This window comes from Helicoverpa zea, chromosome 18 (genome assembly GCF_022581195.2).
Source record: "Helicoverpa zea isolate HzStark_Cry1AcR chromosome 18, ilHelZeax1.1, whole genome shotgun sequence".
Classification (NCBI taxonomy): Eukaryota; Metazoa; Arthropoda; class Insecta; order Lepidoptera; family Noctuidae; genus Helicoverpa; species Helicoverpa zea.
Window position 1 is genome coordinate 10,004,160 of NC_061469.1, and position 27,813 is coordinate 10,031,972.

Genomic DNA, 27,813 nt, shown 5'->3' on the forward strand with positions numbered 1-27,813 from the left:
AAGTTGGGCAATAATATTGGCATGGCAGCTGGCAGCAGACAGAAATAAAAACATTTTACTTACTTGTCTATAGCCAAAATGGCAGAATCGGATTGACAAGTCGTGCAATTTTCGTAATTTATTTTTGGGTGCAATAATTATTGCCTTTGTGCTTTTTATGTTTTCCGTCTTACTTTATAAGGCATAAAATATATATTTTGCATTGTGTTAAAATAACTGTGCTTACCATCATCTCATACGTATGTTGCAATTTCATGAAATATCAAGCTTTGGTATGATAACAAAAGATATAAAAATTCAGCCTTGTCTCGGTATGTGTTCTTTTTCGTCATGTGTGTACTGTCGGGATTAACATAGCATGAGTGGTCACTGGCGCAAAGACTCGGGTATGTATACGTAACTGTCCAGAATCGTGATTTTCGGGATTGTGACGTCACAAAATAGACAAGACGTTATTTACAGTGCAAATTAGGTAATAAAATGTTTTATTGTTTTCACCGGTGAGTGGCGAAAGATTTGTGTCGCTCCCGTGAGGATAGGATTCGCGGCGAAGCGGTGGGCTTCCGCTAGGATGGGCGGCGATGTCTGCCCCCTCTGAGAGCGCAGCGAGCCCTGCACCGTGCGCATGCACTAATATATCGCTTATGCAATTGTTTCATGAGCTAAAACAGAAATTTCCCGGAGTACCTGATCATGTTGTGTCGAACACGATCGAACTGTACTGTCACGATAAGCAAGCCTGCGAAAAGCACCTCCACAGTGAAGTCAAGGCCTCCCTAACGCACGCCTACCATGCCTCCTCGTCGGCAGCCGCGCGCCAGCTCAATGAACTCAGGCTCAACCTGCCAATCAAGTGCCGCAACCAGCCCATAGTGAAGCATGAAGCTGTCAAGTCCACAGCACTCAAATCTGTCACTTGCGATGGGCCCCAGCAAGCAATATTGAGCACTGTTACTGATACACCTGAACAGCCTAAAGTGAACACTGATGCCAACCAAAATATTGTTGAGACTAAAAATGAGGAAATAATTAGGAATAACAACAATGTGTCTCCAGTCACTGTAATAAACATAGATAACTGCTATGCTAAATACAGTGCGGAGTCTCCTAGCGACTTGGAGCTAACTAACGAGAACTTGAAAGAAGAGAAAATAATACCACCGCAAGAAGAGAAGGTTGTGTCTCCAAAAGAGGAACAAAAAGATCTAGAACAACCAGAAAGTACTAACTACAAGATTTTAAAAAGTCATAAAATCAAAAACAACTTACATGAAAGATTAGAAAAGGGGAAAGAAAAGAAAACAATCAAAAAAGAGGAACCACAACCTAAACCAGTAAGCCCACAGGAGAAGCCAAAACGGCCCAACACATTAGATTTCATTAAGCCGAATCCAGATATTGCATTTAAACAGACATTAAAAGAACCAGAAGCTGATACTTGTAGGACTGTGTCACCCGCACCATCTGTGATCAAAACCGAGCCTGTAAAAGAGAGCAAAACAAATACATTCAGGCCAGAGAGGGGATATCCCCTAAACTTGTCAGTTAATGTCAATTGTCATATGGACTTGAGCCGTGCTTATGGTGATCATTGGTTAGAAGATTATGATAGTCCGAGGGCTATAACATCTGTGAATTTAACTGTTTGTACACCAACTTCGAATATGGCTAGTCCTGTGAGAGACACACGGGAGGATGATGGGGGTTTTGAGGGCCACGTGACGGTGACGGTGAGCCCTAGCACGGCGCGTCCGCCGCGGCGTAGGGCGCCGCCACCGCCCGCGCACCCCTCGCGGATTGACTCGCCCAGGCCTACCAGAGCCGCGCCTGAACCGCCTGGATCAGTTACTGTTGGTGAGTTCATGATTTATTAATTACTAGCTTTCAACAAGTTCCATTCCCTCATTATAATATTGCCCGATTCCTTCTTGTTAGGGACACTAGAGAAGTAACATTGTCATGTCATCAATATTTACCATTATTTTAAGTATGGGGAAATGAGTGATGGTACAGAATTTGTATTCTAATTCAATGGTTTCCTCCTTAACTGTGAACCAATAAACTCGGCTAGTTTTGTCAACATTTAGGATCATGTAGTAAGCCTGTTTTTGAAGGCTATCTTGTAGTAGTAAGTAGTATTACATGAGTAATAACACTAAAATAAGTCTTATTTTGTAATCTAGTGTTTTTATTTACCTTGTACTATAAATGTAGTATGATTCACAAAAACAGTGATAATCTCAATTCAGCTGGACATGACTCAATATTAATCTAATATAGAAGATAATTGATGGCAATACAGGTCTAGATAAAATCATAAAAGTATTTTTATAAAATTAATACTGTGCATAAGCAAAATTCTTAAGAACAACAACAATATTGATAAGTCACTTAAGGAAAAATGTAGCTTTATGCTGTTAGGCTGTGACCTGCTATAGTTGCTAATTACAAATTCAAATCATGTTAGTACCGCTAGCTAGTCTTTGGGGGATTTTTGAGTCTGTTCTCATTTGTCTAATGTGTATGAGGAGGACTTTGTAAGAAAACAACATATTTTCAATGCTACCTAAATGCCTCCACAACTACTCCTACCTCTAGTCCTTTTGCAGATACCCGCCGATTTCCACCAGTGTCCACGCCGATATTTTTGCTAGAACCAAAGATAGATTTCGCTTTATTTGTTGAACACTCCTAGGGTTAATGCCCCAGTTCGCTCAAACCCCAGGGCACTATCGCCTTACGTTTTCCAACCAATCACAGTCCATGTGATAGGTTGAACATTTGTACATTTGTGAAAAGTAACAGTAACAGAGCAGCTAGAAGGTGTTCATGCTATTAGCTGCTCCTTTCCTCTTTTCTTGATCAAGTATTCAGTTTCGAACAACTTGCCAAAGCATTTATTAATCTAAGGAATATGATGCCATCAAAAGATGTGATTTTAAATGACCAGCGGAAAGTAATAAACAAAATAAAGTCGCTGTTCATCCGTTGTTTTGACAGTAAAGCTCTAAAAACAACAATTAGGTATAGTTGCGACAGCGTCTAGTACGCACAGCGCGAGCAAAAAGCGTAGGTGCATAATTTATATTCTCTTATTGTGCACGCAACACGTCGGCAGGTGAAAACTTTTCTAGTTTGTTTGGACAGTATCATATATTCTTCGACAGAATACTGTGTATTTTCTAAACTTTTATAATAAAATTAGAAGAAACCTATGCGCTATGACTTTCAGAAAGTTGGATCGGCAAATCATAATATGATCAATTTGGGTTGAGAGCGTTGAGACTCGATGTTCAGTTTCGCAATTTTTGGGCTTAAGTTAGCCCTTTTGGCGGGTACGTTATCTACGTATCGGCGAATATATCCTTGCCACCAAACGTATCCTCTAGCCAATTTTTATTTTAGTCTCTTCGAAATAATATCGGAAAAGCAAAGGTGTTCTCAAGATCGATAAATTAGATACCTTCGATTTTTCGCTAAAAACAAAAACCTAGGTAACTCAATTATAGCAATCATCACAATTTCCAATCCATACCCTAAACTTTATAGATCGTGCCTTGATCGAGCGCCAGAAAGAAAGGCTGGAACGCCTAGCAATGGCGCTAGCACAAGAGAAGGGCCGACTAACGCAGCTGACCAAGGAGACGCGGATCCTGGCTGGACCCCCTCCCACCATGTCGGCGACGCAGCGGCTAAGGGACGACGTGGAAAGGCTGCGCAACCAGTGCGGCACTCTCGCCAAGCGGCTGGAGATGACTGGCCACGGTACGACATTATAACTACCCATCAACTACCAAGCACCATAACCACTACTAACATTATTAACTGTAGCAACGTAGGCTTGCCTTTTGAATTGTTGATAACTGAGGGTTTCGACAACTGACGTCATTGGTCGTCACGCACTTATTGAAATGACTGATAACGTTCTATTAATAAGAATATTGAAACTAGTAGTCTAAAGAAGAGATTTTTTCTATGAATTTGTAATTTGCCGCCTGTAGTAATTCTTGAGACAATCAGCAAACATTTATATATTCAGCTCTTTGTTTAGCATAGTTCGTGCTTAGATCATACCATTTATTTTATTATTGCGCAGCATTTAACATTCAAATCACTAAACATATTTGAAATATATGCAAAAATGGAGCTAGCTATCAGCTCACAGATAACGATTATGTAATGGGGGGCGAGCCTATCGCAATTTATACGCTTCAATTCCATGAAGCGTTATCATAGGAGATACTTTTAAACCCCACTTTTCCGTGCTCATCTCGGTCAAAATATTGAGCTTGTTAGGTGTTAGGCTTTTACGTTTTCTAACCTGATTAATCTTTCACAGCTGGACGTCTAAATGCTTCACATGATTAGTGGGTGAAATTGCTCATAGGCGCCATGTTGACTAGACGTTCGGTGAGCCCGGGGGGAGTCCTCAAACTGGTGACACCCGCCACTAGGCTGGGGTATTTTGGCTAGTATAACGATATCCTGCCTACTTACATTCAGTTCGCAAAGCTTCAACGGACAGTAGCTTAAAGGACCGGGATGGGTGACTGAAGACTCGAACTTAGTAAGAATTATCAATCTCACTTGATGCTTAACATATTCCAGAACCGGACGACGCCGGGAACTTCTACAGCAACATCTACACGGGCCAGCGGCCCTCATCCTCCTGGCAGTGCCATATGTGCACGTTCAGGAACCACCCGCTCCTCGACAAATGCGAGGAGTGCGACATGCCGCGGATATTCGTAGGTACGTCCCCCCCTAGGACTCACGACTCGGGCTTCGGCTCCTTCCGAGACAGAAACCGGAGAGGCACCCTCTCGATTGAAGAACTCCCCGTGTCACTAACACGGACTCAATCAGCCTAGTCCCCGCCAATATGGCGACTGCGCAAAACGCTACTAAGTTCCTCATTTTGTCTTATTCAGTGCCTATAGTGTTAAAACAGTGCTTGAGTGTATCAGTGTTCAAACTTTATAAACTCGTGTGCGTTTGAAGTGTCCAGACTTGAGGCTAATACAAGTGTTGTGCTTAACACTCACCCAGCATGTTACTGTTGGAATGCAAACTTTATTAACATTGAAAATACCAACGTTGTGATGAACTGTGCCCCTCTGTTGGTAGTTTCACAATTCGATTTATACTTTTTTCTTTCATTATTAAAGAATCATATTTTTCTTATTTTTTGTTATTCATTTACGCATAGAGCAGAAAATATAGTGACATTGGACATTAACAATTTTTCCTGTTCTGAGTGTAAGTAAGCAAATATGATCCTCGCATGTGTGTTCGTCTATTTTTATGTGACTGGATTAATATACGACTTATTCTCGTTTAAAATATTGTAATAAACAAATGTGGACGGTTATCCAACATACACGAGAGTTCTTGATGGACTGTGATTAATAGTAGTTCGCGGTATTAGTGGCTGCGAATCAACACTGCAACTTGCAACAATAAACATCTAGCATGCTTGAATATACATTATAAACATGGACTTCGGAAAAGTGACTCATTATCATTATTCAATGCTTTTCACTTAAACAGTATAGAGATTGATACGTGAAATCAGTCAGTACAATCTTGGAATTTATTCGTTGTATTATCGTATTGTGAGTACGATTGTTTGCCTTGGGGCGTTACATTTTCCATCGCCGTGCTGAAACCATGGCGGAGATTAAACGAATTCATCACAGTTAGCGAAATTAAATATCAAATTTTACATTATGCGACGAAAGTTTCTGACGATCCAAAATGGCGTTATTTGTTGTTTGTACAAAACTCGTTTATTTTTCACACGACGCGACGTAGAATTTTTGGACAAAATTATCACTTAAGCTTGTAACGGCTTCCCAAAAAAGGCTTGTTATTTTTAACAGGTTTGACAAAACAAATATGTATACGCTATAGGATGGACTTTATAGTTATAGATTTCGGGACTGTATGTAATACTTGAATTAACTCGAAATCATCTTCAAAACACAGCCAGACGTGGATTATCTAATTGTCCTTATTATCATATAGACACGTATAACCAGCATAGAAACGTAGACGTTTATCTTTTCGTGTCCCAAAGATACCGCAAGCAATAGATAATGTCCGGAAATCATCAAATATTTCTCGAGTAAACGTGCTTTCTGTCATTGCGATTACACCCATGTGTGACGAATTTTACACAACCCAATAGCCTGTTGGTGAATCATTGTATATTGCTTGAACGTTGCTAGAATACGAAAGTTGTGCATTCAATATTTTGTTTTGAAATGTTTGACTAAACGTCGATTGGAGGGTCGCTTATTTTTATCGTCGTTGTATTTGAGATGCTAAATCTAAAAATTGCCTTTTATTAGGAAAAAAATTAGGTGAATTTTTCATATATTCGTTGTTTCGTATATGGATAAGATTTTCGTGTTTTTAAAGTTGGGAAATCTTTTGACTTTCTTATTGTTTGGTGTTTGATAACCGTCCCAGAAGAGATTTTGTAAATTATGTTTTTTAGAGATTAGGTACAAAGAAATTATTAGAGTTTATTAGATGAGATGTATTTATTGTTTTACTTAATTAAATTTTATTAGGCAGACTAAACTAAACATCACTTGTTGACTCGTCAAACGGTGGAACATCACAGGATCTCGTTAAAAGACTATTTTATTGCGCCTTGCCAAAAATGTATCATAAAAATTATTTATTGCCTTTGAAAAAAAAACATTCGCCTTTTCCTTCAATTTGCTCAAATTATCTTGCTCAGTTTTCATGATAACGAATTCACTAATAAAACAGGCATTTGTCTTTTGGCAGAATGGCCGAAGCCCAATGTGCATTTCGGAAAATAAAATCTGGCTTAAATAAGCTGTGTTGCACAGGCCTTCAGATATTCAAGCAATAACATAGTGGACTAATGATTAATGTTAATGAATCAAACAGGTATATTTGTTATGTATATTCGAATTTAACTGTGATAGGCGGTAGGGTCTTTCCATTATTGAGTAAAGTAACGATTAAGGGTTCACTACTTCTTCACAATTCACATAGATTTAAACATGATTCAAGTCATAAAAGTGCACTAAAGTCAGAAATAATTACCATTATTAAATAGTGCTATCAATATACCTATATTTATTCATATTTTAAAATATTAAGACTTGTTATTTTTATCATTGATTGACCTGAAATAATTTTTAAATAATAATTATTATTAATTTCTTTCAATTTAAATTTTATCGAGCGTTTTCAATTAATGTGATAAATAATTGGCCTTACTAAATATAATAAAATCAGAGAGAAATTATACAGTTTTATATATGTAGATATCTATAAAATGTTTGCACTGCACTAATTTTAAAGTTAGATATTTGAAATATATGTATATTGTGACTTTAGGCGTACTTTGTTATTAAATAGGTATAATTTCAATTGTGATCCATTTTTTTTATTGTATATGAGAGAATAAATAATATGTTTATTATCAAATGTTGATTTTTTTGTGATGCTATTTAATCCTATTAAAACTTTACAACCCTTTATACGTTTACTTTGCCATTTGACGTACACATATTTTTACTCTCAACTTCATTTTTTCATTTACTGGATTTTTCAATAAATGAGCAAGCGGCAAAGAATTCGTACATTTTTTTTATCTTATTTGAAGATTTTAATACATTGCAGTACCTATAATTATAATATTTATGAAGGTAAGTTTTATTTATGCTCTTAATAATCTTTAACAAGAATGTCGTGCAGTGGAATGCAGTGTTTTTTTTCTTTTTACAATTTTAATACTTTTTTTTTTCTTTTTTGTATGTACATATTTTTATTGATTGTTTTTATTTTAATACAGTTCGGGCAGCTGACGGAATAACTGTTCGCCTAATGCCAGGTCGGCGGAGTAAGTATGTTAAAATTATTTAACAGCGTCATTATTGAGACATATAAATCATATTAAATCACATTTTGTATCTATTAAAATTAATTGGCGTTGCTAAATCGAAAATATTTTTGTTTCCAGAAATAACACGTTCGTGGGTCTTATGAGATGCGGTCGAGGTTCGGATGGTCGTACGTTTTGAGGCTTGATCGCGTTGGACTTCATCAAAACAAACATTCGTTCACACTCATCAATCATCCAATACTTCCACATATTATGTTACGCGTTGGCTGTGCATATCTGTAGAGGTTTGTCACTCCTAACTTTAACGGAGTTTAACGCGATCGACCCTTAAGTGCAGTAGTACAAACCCAATCTGTGATATTCGCATTTGGTAATTAGAAAGTCTGATTTTTACTTTTATAGTTTTAAAAAAGTAATTTTATTTTTTTGATTTAACACATTCCAAAGACCCAGTTATTCGATCACATTGTTTTGTTCTTTCCTGTTCTCATTGAGTGCTCTGTTGTACCAAATGCGGATAACTCGAAAGTTATTTACATTTTAAACACTGCTGCACTTAAGGTGGATAGGGAAGTATTAATAACTTTATATTTATATGGAAAACTATAAAAAATGTGTCGTTCTGAAAATACAAGTATCAACATTAGTCAAACGCAGTTTTCGGAAAGAAAACACCAATGCTACATAAGGGTGCTCTAGCCCGAATTGTTTTTATGCAATGTAAAAGGAATTTATGTATCATAGAAAAGGTAGTTTTTATATCGAATTTGTAACACGGCAAACACAAAATCCTGTGATTTTAATAAACTAGATTTTAATGCCACTAGATACTTTTACGTCGCATTTATGGTACCTACCCCGCAAATGTGATTTCTACATGCTAAAATATTTATATTCAAACACCATGTTTTTCACATTATTTTGTAATATTCACTTTAGCGTCCAGTCTTGTTTATAAGAAATGTATGTACTTTCGAAAATAAGTACCTGCCTTCATCTTGATTGAGGACGAAGAATCTCAAAATTTATCCAGAAAAGAAACGTGATAATTACCTACTCAGAAAATTGAACACAAATTACCTATCAATAAGCCTTGGTAATTATTTTTTCATAATATCCCAGTCAACCTTTTATTGCAAGGTTTTGTTTTTAATTTACGGCTAAAAGCTAAAAACTTCCTAGTCTTCAACTTGAAACTTTTTGAGATACAAATTGACGCTAGTAGTTCCGCAATAGATAAGTTTTTAGTGCAGAATTTGTATTATTCTCAAAGAAACTAGGGTTGTTTTTTCATAAACACAGTCATTACGATTTAAACCAGATTTACATGAATATAAGTTTTCCAGAATTTAGATTAATATGTGGCAAAGAATAAAAATGACTGACTGCTCGCTTTTATACATATTTTCGCTTGTAACACGAGACCAAGCGAAATAGGTGATAAATTATATGTCGATGCGGTGTTTGGTATGTCGACTCTGGCTTGACTGAATTCTGGAGCTTAAGCATTTTTAGTAAGCAACGCTAATTTCATCAAAACTATACAAAATCCAATCAGACATTTTTATAAACTTATAAATTTTGTATTAGGTATCTTAAATTATCTGATGACTTCAGTATCAAAATTGTCTGGAACTGTGCGCCTACTACAAAAAACATTGCAACGCTTTTTCAAGACATTATAAAAATATTACATTTTGATGGTATATAATATAAATGTGTTCATCGTAGGTAAGCTTTTGGATCCATATACTGGTCGAAGGTATTTCGAACTGATTCTTAAAACAAAGTTTAATTGCTGGACATATTTGGAAGTAAATCAAACAATCAAATTAAAACTGTACAGTCACGTGTACTTTGATTATGAGACCTATTTTTTATATGATGACTTCTAAAATATTATGCTATAAGTAAGAGGTTAATCAATACAACAGAGGATAATCGATATTTAATATTGGCAGGTAGAGCATTACTGCTTATGACTGCACACTCTGAAAAAAAATGTTGCTCTGATTTAGCTTTTCAAATGTGAACAGCATTAAATTTTAAATATTGAATGAATGAAACAATCACTGTGATTTCTAGTCGAAACTCCGAACTCTTCATAATATTGTGTATGTATTAAGCAATAAGCATTTCTTTCTGTATAAAAATAAACTTGTGCTCATTTTAATGTACATAATTATAATATGTATGACAATATTGTATTTCTTTTTTGTTGTAAGGTCTAGGAACTTGTGCAAGTATGTATTAAGCTCAATATTCTATAGCAACTGGTTGATAAAAAATAATTATTCACATCCTTTTTTAATTAATAAAGGGCTAAAAAATTGTTGGTTTTATGTCAGAATTGCAACTACGGCAACATTCAATAAAGTTTAAACATATATGATGTTTATTTGATGGCAAAGCATCTTTTCATAATTTTCCCCCAATTTTTATAAAAAATATTTTCTATTTTTCCAATGAAAAACTGCAATTAAATTATTAATTTCCCGAAACAATACATACTGCTTGCATATTGGGTTCTATTGTTAAAATAAAAAAGTATTTAGCACTTTCATAGTATATTTACTTAATGTAAAGTATCTATTTGATATATAATTACTATTATTTAATCGGCACATTTATCAAAATAAACTTGTTATTAAAATTTGTTTACTTTATTTGTTTTACTTTTGCAAATGCATAGGCACATGAGATTGTAGGATACCTGAATTAATTATTAACATTTGTGTGAACCCATGGTAAGGACATCTCACTATTTCTGTTGCACATGTGTAATATAATAATGATAACAAATATACAAATACTATGTGCATCCTATTTATGTTATGTTATTTGATAGATTCAATCACTTATTAATGGATTCTAAAATTGGTTTTAATAATATTGAAAAGGAGTCAAATACCCTAGGGGTTGTACTAACAGTTCAAGAAATACAAGCTTGATATACGTAATTATTATTTAACAAATCAAGGACGATCTGGACGCCTACAACCCTGACTGGTGGGAGAACTCTAAAGATTGAGAGGTGTGGAAACAAAATGGGGAGGCCTTTGCCCAGCAGTGGGACAATAAGGGCTAAGAAAAAAAAAAATCAAGGACAATCTTAACCACAACTGTATTAAAATTTAAATCTAATTTCCTAAAATTATGAACACTTTAGAAAACTTCCTGATGTTTTTTTACATCATAGAATAACTGTGAGTTTAGCATACTCTTACGCAAGCCAACTATTGATATCCTATGATTAGTCATATCAAATATGGTCAGAAACACAAGTCACGAAATAAGTTTACGAGTAAACACTACATAATCCATCTTTTTTCAAGCAAGCACTTCCTAATAATTATATTGGCATGGGCATATTTGTTTTCTGTAGTTATGAACAGATCCAACCCAAAATATTGTATGACAACAAATTACAGTCTATCTAAGGTTGGTAAACTAATATAAACAAAAGAGAATGTTCAATACAACTAAACAAGCTCAGAATGCAATCAGACTTGTATTGCAAATGCTATAGTTCTATAGTTCGGCCGTTCAGAGAATGCGTTCCTGACACATCGCGATTGAACTGACGACGTAACTTTGTAATGGCGTTGCAGTTACGATAAAAATTTTTTGCTGATTGTTTACCGTTTTAACAATTGATGAAATAAATTTAAAACAACATTATTATATCAATAATCAATGAATGTTATAATTTTGGTCCAAACTGAGTGTCAAATAACTTGGTAAACTTGACTAACTGACAGGTGTCAGGAACGCATTCTCTGAACGGCCGAACTATAATAGCTAATATAAAATACTATTTACAGTTAAATTGCATTCAATATGCAGGTTGCATCTCACTATTAAATGGCAGTACCACGCTCCAGATTCTGTTTGATCTCAGCAGTGTGTTCTCCATAGAATCTCTCAAGTTTCTTGTTGAACTTAGCATTCCTCTCGTTAATGTAGTCAATATCTGCATCATCATTGTGTGTACGTCTTCTCGAGTAGCGTGCTCTCTTGGCAATCTGCCCTTCCAAATCATCCACCATTTTGTCCACCGCTTCTCTTCTGTCCTCATGCATACCATGAATAATGACATTAGGCCCACCATAGAAAGCATCGCCATACTTTTGTTTCTGTTTCTCATATTGTTCCATATCTGTTGGTGGCATGTTTTTGACTAATCTATTGTACTGTCTAATGGTAGCTTGTTCGTAAGTTGAGAAACCTTCGTCAGGGTTCTTTTTCTTCTTCTTACGTTCCAATCGTTCAGCCTCTGCTGCTGATATGTTGAGTAATTTCACTCTGTCGTAATCTTTACCAGATTTCTCCGCCTCCTCGCGTTTTGCTTGGTCGTCGAGCAGCCATTCAGCTTGTCGCTTTTTCGCTTCGTAGTTAGGTGGTAATTTATTCCTGGCCTCTTCAGCGACTACCTCCTGATGGTTGTGCGTCCTTGCTTCGTTTCTGGCTGTGTGCAAAGATCTCAGCCTCTTCATGCGTTCAGCCTGTTTCTCAGCGAAAGTCATCTCTTTAGGTGCTGATGTCGATTCTTCTGTTGTGGCACTCATAGCTGTTTGTTAAATTAGCTCTTGGAAAACACAATATAATGAAAAAAGAAGTGCGTGTTTTCAAGAAATACTGATGACAAATTCAATTGACATTTGAAATAAAAAATTGACATTAAGGAATAGACAAAGAAAACAAAAACCTTGTCACTGACCAAAGTGATGTGTTTTATGATTGTTTAGGCGATTTTAAATAGTATAAATTGTTTAGATGCAAAAAAGCATATTAAAATGCTTTCTACTTTTTACACGCTTACTTGAGTTTAATAAGTGTTACTAATAACATTTATAAAGTATCATATTAGTTCGACTGTCAGATAAATACATAGACCAAGAATACAATAAATATGAGTTAGTTGGACTGAATATCGATTTTACAATTAGTCGATTTAGAGTTTATTCAATGCATTAAGTTTCGTAACAATATTATAGTATTCTTACTTACCAGAAAATACAATCATTTTTTAAGTATAAAATCAGTCATTTTACTTGGTTATATTTCTGAATAAACAAAATTTAAAATTCTGTGACATTGACGATAAAGAATCGATATGAAGTTAGTCATAAAACAATCAACTTCGACGACCAAACTGAAGTGAGGCAGTCTGTCGGTGTTTTGGAACAGTGACGGTTGTGTGAAATTGTGTTGAAAAGTATATTTTTCTGATAAATTTAAAGTGCTTTTGGAGTTCACGATGTCGGATGAAATCGCGGAGAATGGAACAGCGAACGGAGACGTCCCAGAGATCGAGCTGATCATTAAGGTAGATATAGTTTTTTACACGTGTTATGCACAAGATTAGCTGCTAGCTAACATCGGTCAACACGGCACGCGTTACTGTAGTTGGCCTTCGGAGATATAAGAAGATTGTGAAGAGGTGGCAAACGTGATAAACGCAGTTCTATGCGGCAAATACTTTCAACAGCCTACCGAATGTTATAGTGTATGTATGCAGAGCATGCATTTGTAAATCGCATGATATTGTCGTGCTGCGCTCGTATGCATGAAAGTATATTATTACTGCACTTATAATGCGCGTTATTTAGGTCACTAGCAACTGTTTTGTTGGTCTCGTTGTTTGGCGCGTATTTTTATCGACCATGGTAATTCATCTCGTTGATGTTTTGAACACATGTTTTAAGCACCAGAGTAGGTATGTCCTACTCTGGTGCTTAGGATGCCTATCAGAAAACGTCATCAGCCGAATCAAGTTAGCAAAAGGTTAACATAAGTTGAAGCAAGAAACTAGCTGGAGTAAGATAGTTCCTAAGTAGTACTAAAGCTCTTGAAAAGTTGCAAAGAACTTTTTTATCATATCACTATTTGGCAAAGGACAAGTGTAAACTTGAGCCTATTGCTTAGTCACAGGGTCATATAATAGAGTCATGCTTGTCCTGTTCACACAATTAGTAATAAATGACTCACATCCTATAGGTAGTTGGTGTTTACATATTCAATTAGCTAAATATAAGTATTAGGACATGATCTGACTACTGCTTACATTGCCAAATTATTAAATACACATCCATAACAGGCCAGCATAACAGCAGTATTAGAGAAAAAAAAAACTACAAAGTAAGAACGGCCAGTATTAAGTTCTGTTTTTGAAAAAATATGCAAAATGGTAGTAATTAGGTTTGCTTATCAGTATTTCATTTAATTTTCATATCAGTAGATAAGTTTAAGGGAATAATCATGGTTACTAAATAACTTTACTATCTACGTGATATATAAAATGCTGATGTATTGCTGATGCTTATCAACGCTAATGATATCACACTCAAAAATAAAATCTAAAATGGAAATGTATGAAATATTATTTCATATAATTATGCTAATGAATTCCGATTGAAAATTAATTTTGTTATGTCTTGCAACAATAAAAAGTTGATTTAAAGCGCTTCTGTGGTGCTTTTATATAATATTTCAATATTTGTGCATAAAAAAGTATGGCTACTGGTAATAAAATGGTTCATGCGAGTAGACCTATTAGTGCGCCAATGCTTTTCACAGCTTATGAAAGGAGTTTTATCTGAATAAATCTATGTGTGCTGACAAAAACACTCAAAATATTATTTCTTTGTCCATTTTGGAACTAAAAAAAAACATTGCCAAATATGTAAAAGATATTATGTGCTAGATCTAATATTCCATAAGAACCAAACCCACAAAACAATACGTAATCTTGTGTTCGAACATCATTCGCTGAATTAAGCAATCACTTTTATTAATGTGTTTATTACTATCTGTGCCAGTTACAATTTCTTACCAAAGCGCACTACAAAGGCAGAGAGTGTGTTTATTTGCCACTATTAACGGTGGGAATCAAACGAGAAAAAAACAGTACTGAAATTGATCTGTTTTTTACTGTCTATAACTTTTTGTTAGAGTTCAATCTAATGAGGTAAATAAATTGTCTGTTTGATTGTACTTAGATGATAATCTATAATATAAAAATGAATCGCAAAATGTGTTGGTAAGCGCATAACTCAACAACGCCTGGACCAATTTGGCTAATTCTTTTTTTGTTGTGTTTATTATTGTCAGGAGAAGGTTCTTATGAAAAAAAAAATAGGGTAAAGTAGAAAAGTCAGTTGACGGGAGCGAAGCCGCGGGCAAAAGCTAGTATTCGATAATTGTATAATATTGACTGAAAGGAATTTGTTCTGACTCTGCTCAGCCCAGTAAAAAAGCTATGACAGTGTGAGGGAAACCAATTTTTAAACATAAATTCATTAAAGTAATCCGCTTTTCTTACTATATAAAAAAAAAAACCTGGCTTTCACCAGCTGTTTACGTGTCCCACTGGAACAATGAAAAGTAGCCTTCCTCGATAATTGTAATAAATCCGTTAATTTGAAAAAAACAATAAATATTTTTTCAAATTAGCTCATGTTCGAGAATCAGTCTTTGCAGCTTTATAATATTAGTATAGATTTCTCATTTCACTCAAGAAAGGGATGGATACTTAGCAACTATGTTTTCAGTGTCAGCTATGTTTACCTGGGTAACTATCAACAACCTCTTGTTTGGTTCAGATATTATGCATCATTATGCAACTGGGTATGCAGTACAGGAATAATTGTCTTATGGTAACAATACCCCCTCAATTATTTTAGATATCTATTGCATTTTCTAAAAGTAAATAAATAATTATTTTTTAGTTCCGAGCATATTTACATTCTTCTTATAAATCAGTTGTGGGCATTGAATGAAACATTTTTCCCCTTTGAACAGAAATAAATTATGAATTATTTTCCCGTTTATAACCTGATAGTACATTTTGTTCGATGTAACTAATGAACTACTTTCCGCACAATGATAAAAAGTAGCCTACATGTTTTTCTGATATAGCTCTTCATTGTCAAGTTAAACCAAACTCTATTTAAGTTTTTACACGAAAAAGTAACAAACATACATTAATACAACTTTCGTGTTTATAATATTAGTAGGATAGACATAAGAAATAGGATTATTCCCCTACTGATCTTGTAACATAAATTGTAGCAAACTGTAACACTAATATGTGGTCTATTAACGGTATGTGCATAAGTTTATTTAGGATACATTACATAGTAATGTGTTTGAAATGTTGCCAATATGTGCAAAAAGTATAAACAATGTTTACTTCAGCAGTTCAGCAGAGTATTTATAGGATCTATGTCACTATAGTTCGGCCATTCAGAGAATGCGTTCCTGACACGTCGCGATTGAACTGACGACGTAACTTTGCAATGGCGTTGCAGTTACGATAAAAATATTTTTGCTGGTTGTTTACCGTTTTAACAATTGAGGAGCATTAAAACAACATTATTATATCAATAATCAATGAATGTAGTTACGTCGTCAGTTCAATCGCGACGTGTCAGGAACGCATTCTCTGAATGGCCGAACTAGTCAATGTCGGTGACGAGGCCTTCTCATACATATGTTCGATGTTGAAATACATTAGCTGGTCAGCTAAACGAGCTTCATTTATTATTATTAAATTATACATAATATCAGCTAAAAGTTTCGTTAACTCAGTTTCGTAATTTTTTTGCAAGTTCATTAAGAAAATTAGTTGGTTTAAGCAAATAGGAAATAAAGATTTGCTGTACCTATTTATGGTGGAGCAACTTCGTTTCTGACACGGCAACACACCTGTGATGTCTTTGATAACCAAATGTTAAAAAGAATAACGAACACTGACATTCAAAAATACAGAAAACCCATCGGGTTTTAAGATATTTTAAATTTGCTTACTAAATTAAAAATATTATACTTATTTCTGACGTCATGCTGCAGTCCCAAATTCGTTGGAACCCCTTTAAGCCCGGTTTCCACTGCGAAAGGGTAATGTGCGGAAAATGGTTAGGCGGAACGGACTCCTTTTTAATGAAAGAGGTTTGCGTTTCCACCAACGAAGAGTTGGTCATTTGATTTCCACTGCAAAATGAAACTCAGATAGAGAAATGAGCGGACTGAGCTGAACGGAAAATGAGAAATGAAAAACGAATAGATAATTTCCACAGAGAACGAGTTCAGTTGAAGTTTTGAGCTGGTGTGTGTGGTCCTGTTGTTGCGATGTTATCGAGTGACACGGAATCGAGCAATGACAGTGATTATGTATACAGAAAAAAAAGCACGCAAAGAAGATTTTGGATGTGCCAGCATATTCAAGATCGTAAATTAAAAGCGGAATTTAGGCAGACAGCGAGAGAGTCCGTTCTGAACTAGTCGGTGCAGGCCTTGCGCAGCGGACTCTTTTCAATTTCTTTTTACTCGCTCAATCCGCCCCGCTCACCACTTTCTGTGTGGAAACGCTACTATGTAAATTGTAATTGCGAGTTGAGCGGAGTCCGTAAGTACTCCGCTCCGCTCCCTAGAACTGAGCGAGCTCATTTCTACTCTTTCTACACGCTCGGCTCTTTCCGTCCGACTATTTGTTGGTGGAAATATAAGTATGCAGTTTGCGTTTGCGAGTTTAACGAAGTCATTAATGGGTCCGTTCCGCTCGCGGTGGAAACCGGGCTTTAGGATCTACCTGTGTGTCCTTTTTTGATAGTCGCATGACAAAAACAATATATGAAAATGTGAATGGACTACAATTACAGGGTATTTACAACAGGATAAATGTCCTACAGCAATTTCTTTAAGGGAAGTCGTAATTTTGCGCTAACTGGGCACAAAAACGACGAACCTCATCCGCCAAGCCCTAGATAATACCTTTAGTTGGCAGCAGTAGTCTAACAACAAAGGCATTCTAATTTGATGACATTCAGATATTGTGGAACCGTATTTGGTGTGCGTGGCATTTGCATCCACCTAACAAGAAGTTAATTGACTACTCACGTAATATCCCTCATTACATGTCTCATAAATTGTTTTCCTAAAGGGACTGTTCATTTGACCTGATCAATTAGCGCCATCCCATACTGGTAGAGCGATTATCCTGCCTCACTCCGGCTGCATTCGCCCGCACCTGCACATTTGACGAATAAACCCTTTTTATGAGTAAGAAGACAGCTATACTTACATGAGAAAAAGTTAATAAGTAACAGATGATACCCTTCTTACAATTTATTTTTAATTTGTCTTTAAAGTTTTGTATTAAACGAAGCGCCAGCCGTCAAGGAGTACAAAAGAAATATTTATACAGAGAAGTTTAAGGTCAGCAGAGAACTCCAACGACGAAAATTGATAGACTATTCGCAAACAACCTGAATGCGTCCCTTTGTTGCACCGAGAAGATTGAAGTTAGCTTTAAAATTCAAAGTTACTTCTCCAAATCAAGAATACAGAAGGACTCATCTAGAATAGACACGACTTTGGCAATCAAATATTCTTAATAATGCAAATCCTTATAAGCCGATCAACTCTTTAAATACGAATTACTGAAGTGGGTGTAAGTTGCAACGCATCTACCACGGTTCGTGTTCGCTGATCGTAAAACACCGTGTTTTGGTCGTTCATCAACTGCGTTCAGATGCGTTGGCTTGAATTATATAATTTTAATTGGCAGCGCGCATGGTTACGAGCGCGCACAACGAATATCTCTACTAGGAAGTCAGCGGCCCGCGAAAACGATACTTGCAGTTTGGCCTAAAAAATTGGTACACGTTACCAAATCAATTGTTGCAGTCTGCTCTAATAGGATTTATTTCATTTCTGAAACGGATTAGATAAGAATTTTTGAACCGAATATTTCTTCAGAATTCATTTCAAGCCCATTTTGAAGCCCCAAGAAAATTGCAAAGCCAAATAAATGTAGCAAGTATTTGTCAGTATAATTTATGATCCTATCAAACACCGATCTTGTTTTGTAACACGAGGCCGTAATTATACGCTTACAGTATTTCTAGAAGTTTCGAAGTACCTGCATTGAATGCATCTCCTAGTGCGGCGAGCATTCCACGCGAGAGAGCGCATGCGCGCCTTTGAAACAGAAACCTGCGCGGGCGCCATCCAGGGGAAAGTGACACTGCGCACGCGACTGCTCGTGCGTCCGGGGACCGAATGACATGAACGATTAGCATGCTCACTCAGCATCCATGACGGTGATGGCAATATATCATTTTAGCTCGTCAAAACGGCTTATTAAGTAATTATGTGCTACATCTTGTTGAAATATAGCCAATATTTTGTTCAGTTGATGTTACTCTGAACATGAAATCCAATCTACTTGATGTTATCCTTCTGGGTTACCTTGATTATTCTCTTTTCGTCTGCCGGTTTAGAGAAAGGCGAATTCTGAGACCGCAGCTAAATGTTCGTGCGTCTTTGTTTAGTATTTCAAATACCGCATAGGTAGTTCTTGAACTTTGTATGCATGGAGTAAGAAGTTTAGTTGCTACAATCTACATAGCAACATACCTATTCTTCAATGCATTTCAGCCTCATAGTTGCGCAGGAACTTGGAAGATAAGATATCTAATCGTTTTATTATCTGTATATTTTGATAAACAAATATAAATCAGGCGAATATAAATAAGCCTACACGTGAGACCTTATTAATATTCAAAGAAAATACATAACATTCGCTATGCAGAGCAAAATATACCACTGAATTATTTATTCAAGCGCGAACGGTTTTTTTCAAATGTTCGATGGAAAAAGGTGAAACTAGTGTAGGATCACGTTTGATAGATGTAACGTTCAATTAAATTCTTGAAAAATATTCATTTTATTGCCGCGCAGTGATCTGAACGCTTTCATTAAACACGCCAAATGGCCATTATTACCTTTTGTCGGCGAAGTTTATCGTGGTTAATAAAATATCTACACATTTATGCATTTTCGTGGTAATAAGTTATGACCTAATCAATATGATTGATATGGGGATTGATAGGCAGTCTAATAAACTATTGATACACAGCTGTTTTAATCCGGATACGATTAGTTACATAAAAATCGTAATTTTTATTCAATAGCTATGTTTTCGCAAGATGTTTCAATGTCAACGCGGCGATAACTAGGTAAATTGTATATTCAATATTTGCAGTGTATTTAACAACAATCGATCATAAAGTGTTCGTCAGTGAACACAAAAAGTGACGCCAATATAGCCTTTGTCACGACTCGTCCGCCTACGCTTCAGGCGGTTTTTGCGATATGCGGGAATTTGTGCTAAAATAAACTTTGAAATTATGACGGAACGGTTCATTATGGATTGGTGAATATTCGCCAATGAAGCGTATCCTTGACATTGACTCGAAACTGGCTGTGGATGACTGGTTCGCGAACTGGATGCGCAGACTCGTAATACTTAAGTAGAGCATTGCGCAGTGATGCGCGCACTTGTTCGAAATAATGGCGTTAAATAATAACACCATCGTTAAATACTATATTGAGATAAATTGGATTTCGTGTAATGGAATTGTTTCCAAGGATTAAAGAAAACACCTGTTGATTTCAACGTCCTAATTAGAGCCGACTCCTTTTATGGTTTTATAAATTAATGGTTGTTTGTATGTTAGTTAAACCACAATTATATTTTTATTTACCATTCAGCTATAAATAAAAGATAGGTATAAGCTGCAGCAAATTGCAACGGATAGAAGTCAGGTGAGGTCTGAAGGCAGGTAAAGCTAATCCATCCTGTGTATATACCACAGTTTAAATATTTCCTACATTTGTATAGTGAGAATTATCAATAATTCTGGGTAGATTTTTTGTCACGTTGTGTGTGCAGTGTGCACTCCGTTTGCTTGACCACGTCCTGTCGCTGAAGGGCACTTGGACACGCCTGTGCGCTTGCGCAACCAAGTGGGCAGGACACAGACACTTTGAAGAAATAGCGTTGTGATGGTTATGTCGAGTTTTCTGAAGTTCTACGAATATTCCGCTCTGAAGATTTCAATAAATATTATAACCGATTCCCGTGATCGATTTCTATTTTAAAATTGCTTTTGAGAGACAAAAATTGTGGTTTAAAAGTTTTATAAGTTCGATGGAGATAAAATGGCTGACAATGAATGCGAGGTTGAGTAGTCTTTAGTGGGGTTATGAAACTGCGGGAATGCAGTTTATCCTTTAATAAAACAATACAAACAATAGTAATTTATGCTGTGAACAATCTGCGTGTTGTACACATTTGAATACGCTTTGCATGTTAACCATAACTCGAAAGTTATTTTCTATTGAAAACTGTTTTATCATAATGGTTAATTTTAATACGGAGTAGTACTATTAAATTCCTATTACATCTACAAACGAATCAATGAAGTTATAATTTAATTAAAGTCGATGTAATGATTTTCTTTTCATAATGCAGAATGGCTGAACATTGGCATTTAATTTCGTACTAATTAGTAATTAAAGTCTCGTTTTAGGCGACATTATCGGTATTGTGTCCAATTATAACATTGTATTGTTCGAAAATGGCCAATCGTGCTGTCATATCTCGTTAATTTGGAAATATTTTGATTGTATTGATTATGTACATACATGCTTTCAAGTTTTCAGAAAATGTTAAAAGGTTTCTCTAAGAGAGAAGTCTTCTCTAACATGAATAATACTAAATGTTCCACGATGTCCCTTTTTTAGCTCTTTAATTTTTATTTACAGACCATGTATTATCCCACTGGACACAAAGTTCTTCTGTTAATCTAACATATTTTGTAAAAGTAGAAAATTCGATATTTGCCAGTTAAGTATATATGGCATAAATAAGCTCTATACACGGTAAATATGACATGGGGTACGGGTGACAAAATAATTGGTGGAGGTATTGTGTATAGTAATAATACGACAGAAAAGCCTCCTTCAACTGTTTCAAAATGTTATATATTTTCCAAGATAGGACATTCATGTTCATTTGAAATTCTATGAATAATACTCAAGGCTAGTGATGGTAATAGTTACTATAAATTACAGAAGGTACCTCAATCTATGGAGAATACAATGATTGCAGTAATTTTACAGTTTCTTTATAAAACACTAATGTATGCATTGTTGGTTTATTATTTACGTAAAAGGCTATATTTTACTAAATAAAGGACTATTTTCTTGTCTTCGGTAACAAATGTGGTTTCAAAATTTCCTTGTAAATTATTAAATAACAACGAGTAATTGTGTACTTCCTTGTAGTATTTATTGCAGGAAAAATAGCCTAAATTAAGACTGACAAAATAACAGTGATTGATTAACCACTTCTGTCCTCACTGCTTGGTTACATGTATTTGAAGTAAGATATATATTCTGTAATGTATTACCGCAAAAATAGGGTTATTAAAATTCTGATTTCGAGACTACTCATATTACATTTTTTTTTTTACTTTTTTTCCTATATCACTCGCGTCATAGTTTTCCTTGAAATCCTGCTGGTATGTATTGATGTGTACAATTTACTACTAACTGTATATTTATAGTTATACATTACGTCATCACTGTTTTTGATAGACATTACATTAAACATATAGGGCCTTACTACAAAAACTTTAAACCCTGGTTTACACTTGTCTAATAAAATTTTGGCTGCAAAATGAACCATATGTCAACGTCATAATTTGACATTTTTTTAGACAAGGCATAAACTGACGTTTAAAAGTTTTTGTGGTAAGACGGTTAATATTTTAGGTATCAACGTTTACAATTTCGACATTTAATATTCTCCCCAAAAAAAGGGGAAATTAATACGACAGCCTGTAATGTCAAAATTGAGTATTTTTTTTAGTTCAATATAATTGTCGATATAGTATTGGACGATATAATAAACTTATTTTTATAGCTTGTTTTTAAATTCGACAAATTGACTACGAACCCAAAATTGGAAAAAGTGCTCGAAGTCGACTTATCTTACTAAATTAGTGCAAATTAGGCAAACGCAGCCGACGAACGCAATAACTACAAATTATATGATCTGCGGCTTAAAATGCCAGATAGTGTATTACAAAATACTAATAAATTCTGTGTGTGTTCCTAAAGATTAAAACACAGCTGTTTCGTAATTTTTGTAACATTACTTATCTGCTAATTAATTGTAACGTGTGTGTAAATTAGAAGCAAAAAGTATGCACTATGCAGGTTCGTTAATAAGTCTGTCTAACTGTCTATGCTTTCAACACTGCCAGTTCATTTTAAAATCGATGATTAGACTATGAAGACGTAACCAACTTATTAAGTAAAGCTGATGTCATATCTTTGTCACCAACCTTTGGTTTTTAAGGAAAGTGAGAGGGATGATCAAACGATCACAAACGCGTGAATGTCGAATCAATGTTCACGGTCATCGATGATTCGAATCGAATCGGGGGCGGTTGCGTCGACAGCCCGATGTTTCGAAATTTAAAATTAGCATAGAACACAGCTGAACGAGACTATACTTCGGCCGTTCAGAGAATGCGTTCCTGACACCTATCAGTTAGTCACGACTAGTGATGGGCACAACATAACACTGAGTTCGTTACCGTTCCTTCAAAATGAACCGCCGCATTATTTTAAGATTATTTTCGTTTTAAATTGGCGGAATCATTTGTTTTATATTTTAGTTATTTAAGTGGAAACCAAAAAAAGGTAATATTCATATAATAAAATTGTTTTATTTATTCTTTGTTACAAGTACATTGAATTGAATGTGCGAACAGAATATTAATCAGACTCCGATTTGCTTGAGGAGGTGGTGTCTTCATCATCATCTTCGCCTACATGTATAATTATATTATTATCAATAACAGAATCAATCCTGATATCTCGGTCTAACAAAAGCCGGGTAATCAAATAAAAACAGATCGAAAACACTTGAAAAACGTGGTCTATGCGCACGAAACGACAACGGACGACTGTTTTAGCGTCACAAAATGGCGGCCCATAACGCCATTTGGGGTTACCATTTTTAATCTAAGTATAAAAATGCGGTTTGGTCATAGTTTTATTTTTATTTTTCATAAAAGTTATAATTAAGTCTTATAGTCCATTATTTTCCAATTCTTAAAAAGAAAATCAAAACGTATTATTTTATATTATAACTGTATAAGAACAGATTACGATACTTGCCTGTTATTTTTAGCACAGCACTACAAAATATAAACCGCTGACATAACCTTGTAATAGCGCAGTATAGATTTAGAAAAATATTGTTTACCAAGTTATTTGACACTCAGTTTGGCACAAAATTATAACATTCATTGATTATTGATATAATAATGTTGTTTTAATGCTCCTCAATTGTTAAAACGGTAAACAACCAGCAAAAATATTTTTATCGTAACTGCAACGCCATTGCAAAGTTACGTCGTCAGTTCAATCGCGACGTGTCAGGAACGCATTCTCTGAATGGCCGAACTATAGAGAGGCTCTATATCTATATTTGTCCTTGGAATAATACAAACTGGGTTTCAATTCCAATTGAAAATAAAGACATTAAAGAAATGTAACCAAAACCTTATTTGGTTGCACTAATAATCGAAAACATTATTCACCTGTTTCAATGGATAAATAAACATTGGTTGCTGCATTTCGAGTTCTGTTAGTCTCAAACGAAATGTATGACATAATTACATTAAAAACCTGAAAAGGTTAAGCACTTTATACAATTATCGCGGCGGTTAAACATTGACGCTATTTATCTTAGATCGTTTGTAGAAAATAATTGGAATCCGCGAACATTAGTCATTGCAATTGCAATCGTAGTCTTTTGTAACCAGCTGCGATGCAATTACGCACTTGTGTGGTCAAAGTTTTTACAATGAACTGTCATCGGGACAATTTATGCCCATGATAATTGGCAAAGGAAACAATTCCGCTTTAAAATTAAAATCACATTACTTACCATTAAGAAATATCAACACGATAATTTTTTGTTGTTACCTCTGCCATTTTGAAATTTATAATTTCGATAACAAAATTCCACTTGAAAAAAAAAACGAACTTCATTTGTACTGTTAAGTAGCACCGCCTACCGTTTTACTAGACCCTTAAATTACCATTTTGTAGCGACAATACTATAAATCCTCAGGACAAGACAATAAACTCATGTCTGGTAAGAATTTGCCACCTTTGTCCTGGTAACGTTACGTCAGTGTTGCCATGTCCTATTATCAAGACCATACTACCAACTAAGTGATCGCTCAAGAATGTCCCGGGCCTTCGCCACATAATTATTACATAGCTTCAATTTAATGGTGCTCAATTAAGTTACTTTTTAATTACTATACGTACCTGACGCCTTGTACAGGCTTCTGGATACGTTTAATCTTTTAATATAATCTTGATGTTTATATGATTGATTGCAGTAATTAGATTTTTGAAACGCCATTTTAACACCATTATTTTGCTGCAGTTTGAATTAATTAATTTAAATGTTCTCTATACTGAATTAAAATATTGTACAAAATCATAAGTGATTAATTTATTTATCACAATAAGTCAAGAGAGTGTGTTGTGTACCAGTTTTCTCGGTACTGGGCTATTTCAAGTTTGTTTGTACTTTTTGCTCTATAGTTTTTTCTAAGACAGGTGTGGCCAGCAAAGGGGATCGGCTCGTGCAGCCAAGAGGGTGGGGCGACGCGTGCGCACCTTTTTATATTTTTTTTAATTTCCTTTTAATAATTTTATAGGTAATTCTTAGCATATGTAACAAAAATTTTGTTCGATCATATGAGTTACACCTTGCAACATGATTACGACAGTATATGAAGCGAATAAGCAGTGGATATAGATTGCAAAGAGTTTTTAATACGTTCGATATTAGATTACTCGATCGAATTAAATTAATTTCGTATATATTGGATACCTTTTTATTACTTGTTTTTATAATATCTACAACATCCCTTCATAATTAAGTTTGAGCCAATAAAAATGTTCAGTAGTAAGTTCTTGTAGATTTTACTGATTTTGGAGATAATTACATATACCAAAATGTTTTTGTGCGTGCAGAAGTAAGTATGATAGAAAAAACCATAGTCTAACTTTATTTGAATAAAATTAAATATAACCGGTATTGCTGTCTTATGATGTTATTATTATTAAATAATGATCAAGCTCATAATTACATATTTATTTAATGTCAAAGTACAGAGGGCATTAGTTATATGCCACAAGAAATAATAAAACACAGGAAAAACCTTAACAAAACCTCCATAAAAAACAGCTGCTAGAAGGATAAAAAATACTTATATTATTCAAATTAATAAACACATTAACTAGTAGTACTCAGGTACTTCGGGACCGATTTATCAAAGAGTATTCATGCGAATACGAAATAAAATACTGTTTACTTAAGATAGGTTGATATCTTACTAAGAAAATGTATACACTATATGTATTGTATAATTACACACACACATAGAAGACGTGGGCCGCATATGGCATGCCCGCCGGCCGGCAGCTGTCAGCCGTTACCAACCGTTGGACATTCAAATTTACGTAACGATTCTACTCATTTAAACAGCGATTATTAACTTTTTTATGTGTATCGGATGCTAATTAATTTCTAGATTAAACGTTATAATAGGTCCTAGTCAAAAACCATCTTAGGTTATAAAATAAATCGGTTTAACTTTCTTGGTGTGAAAATAGTTCTTCTCAATGTCTCGATTGGAAATACCGACTTCATCTCGCTTCTAACAAAAACGTGATGTGTTAAAGTGTTTGTTTCGATCTATTTGCAAAATAAATATTATTTATTATTGTAGTGTGGCAAATAAGATTAATCTATCGATAAATAATTGCATGCATACCGTGTTGGCAACATCTCTATGTTTGCACGTTTTCGAATCGCACGCAATAATTTATGCAGTTTTTTTATTTAAACAATTAATTTGAAAAAGGAATGTGAACGAATTTTATTAAATTATCACTTCATTGGTTGTATAATCTAGTCATTATAATTGCTTAATTAAAATTAGTGTGTTAAAACTAAACGCTTTTGACATTGTCAATGAGTGGTAATTACCTGGTGTGAATAATTTTAATAATTCCAACACCGTTTTAGGAAATGTATTTTATAGTTTTTTACCTCTTGCTGTTTTGTATTTTTTTTAGCGCATAATTAATCATTCCCTTGACACGTTCACCTTGTATAATCAAAGAAATTAATTTAAAAGAACCGCATGTGTAATGGGTAGCTTCGAGATATGCATTTACTATAATAGCACACTATTCTAAGAAGATAAGCAGTAACAATGTTTCACTTTCGTGCTGATTTATAATAATTAAGCAATTATCTTTATCAACTCATTATATGGAATATGTAGCATTATTAATTGATGTTTAGGTCTTGGTAACACCCGTTGCTTGTAATTTTTTGCGTGACGCTACGTTTTAATAAGACGGCAATACATAGCGTGATAGTTTGCCACGCCCCCATATAGACAGACATACTCGATGGTCTTACTGGACTATAGAAAACCCGAAAAGGGTAATTGAATAGAGACTCGTTTGTAACTGTTCGACAAATTACTGACTTGTCAAAGGTCATAAGTTACTAAGGTTTAAAATGCAATTCTTGTAGTAAAGACAAAAATACTATAATCTCAAATCTATACTAATATTATAAAGCTGAAGAGTAAGTTTGTTTGTTTGAACGCGCTAATCTCAGGAACTACTGGTCCGATTTGAAAATTTCTTTCAGTGCTAGATAGCCCATTTATCGAGGAAGGCTATAGGCTACTTTTTATCCCGGTACGGGAAGTAGTTCCCACGGGATGCGGGTGAAACCGCTGGCAGAAGCTAGTAATTAATATGATTTTTAAATAACAAATTCACTTAAATTATGCAAATTAAACTTAATAACTATTCATAATACAACGACCAAGTTTACATAATATTTATAGATTTTTCCAAAGATAGATGAAAAGAAGCAACCAACAAAACTAATGAATTTATGGCTGAAGGAAAAAAGATTTATCGATACACTAGCTTCTGCCAGCGGTTTC

General features: G+C 34.9%; 3 protein-coding genes and 1 long non-coding RNA gene across 7 annotated transcripts in view; 2 read left to right on the forward strand and 2 right to left on the reverse strand.

The window, feature by feature from the left end:
• Positions 1–62: 62 nt before the first annotated feature.
• On the forward strand, positions 63–10,552 carry LOC124639031. 3 transcript variants are annotated; one of them, XM_047176246.1, is made up of 5 exons: positions 63–1,854; positions 3,550–3,765; positions 4,609–4,752; positions 7,841–7,888; positions 8,009–10,552. In XM_047176246.1, the coding sequence occupies exons 1-5, from the start codon at positions 582–584 to the stop codon at positions 8,032–8,034; spliced, it is 1,707 nt and encodes a 568-aa protein (XP_047032202.1). In that variant the 5' UTR covers positions 63–581; the 3' UTR covers positions 8,035–10,552. The 3 variants fall into 3 exon arrangements, 2 of the variants coding, with proteins under 2 accessions (XP_047032202.1, XP_047032200.1); XR_006985433.1 differs by lacking the exons at positions 7,841–7,888; positions 8,009–10,552 and adding an exon at positions 4,340–4,468 and having other exon boundaries at positions 64–1,854; positions 4,609–4,733; XM_047176244.1 differs by lacking the exons at positions 7,841–7,888; positions 8,009–10,552 and having other exon boundaries at positions 4,609–5,184.
• Positions 6,530–27,460, reverse strand: LOC124639040. Its single transcript, XR_006985436.1, has 3 exons — positions 27,424–27,460; positions 18,157–18,159; positions 6,530–10,155 (listed from the first exon to the last, which is right to left on the reverse strand). It is a non-coding gene; the product is annotated as an uncharacterized LOC124639040 (long non-coding RNA).
• On the reverse strand, positions 10,997–12,571 carry LOC124639034 (pre-mRNA-splicing factor Syf2). Its single transcript, XM_047176250.1, has 2 exons — positions 11,688–12,571; positions 10,997–11,424 (listed from the first exon to the last, which is right to left on the reverse strand). The coding sequence occupies exon 1, from the start codon at positions 12,457–12,459 to the stop codon at positions 11,752–11,754; it is 708 nt and encodes a 235-aa protein (XP_047032206.1). The 5' UTR covers positions 12,460–12,571; the 3' UTR covers positions 10,997–11,424; positions 11,688–11,751.
• The window catches only part of LOC124639032 (chloride intracellular channel exc-4), a 41,910-nt gene continuing 27,144 nt past the window's right edge, over positions 13,048–27,813 (forward strand). For both annotated transcript variants that reach the window (XM_047176247.1, XM_047176248.1), the window contains exon 1: positions 13,048–13,220. In XM_047176247.1, coding sequence (XP_047032203.1) covers positions 13,152–13,220 — 69 coding nt within the window. In that variant the 5' untranslated portion in view covers positions 13,048–13,151. The remainder of the gene's footprint in view (positions 13,221–27,813) is intronic.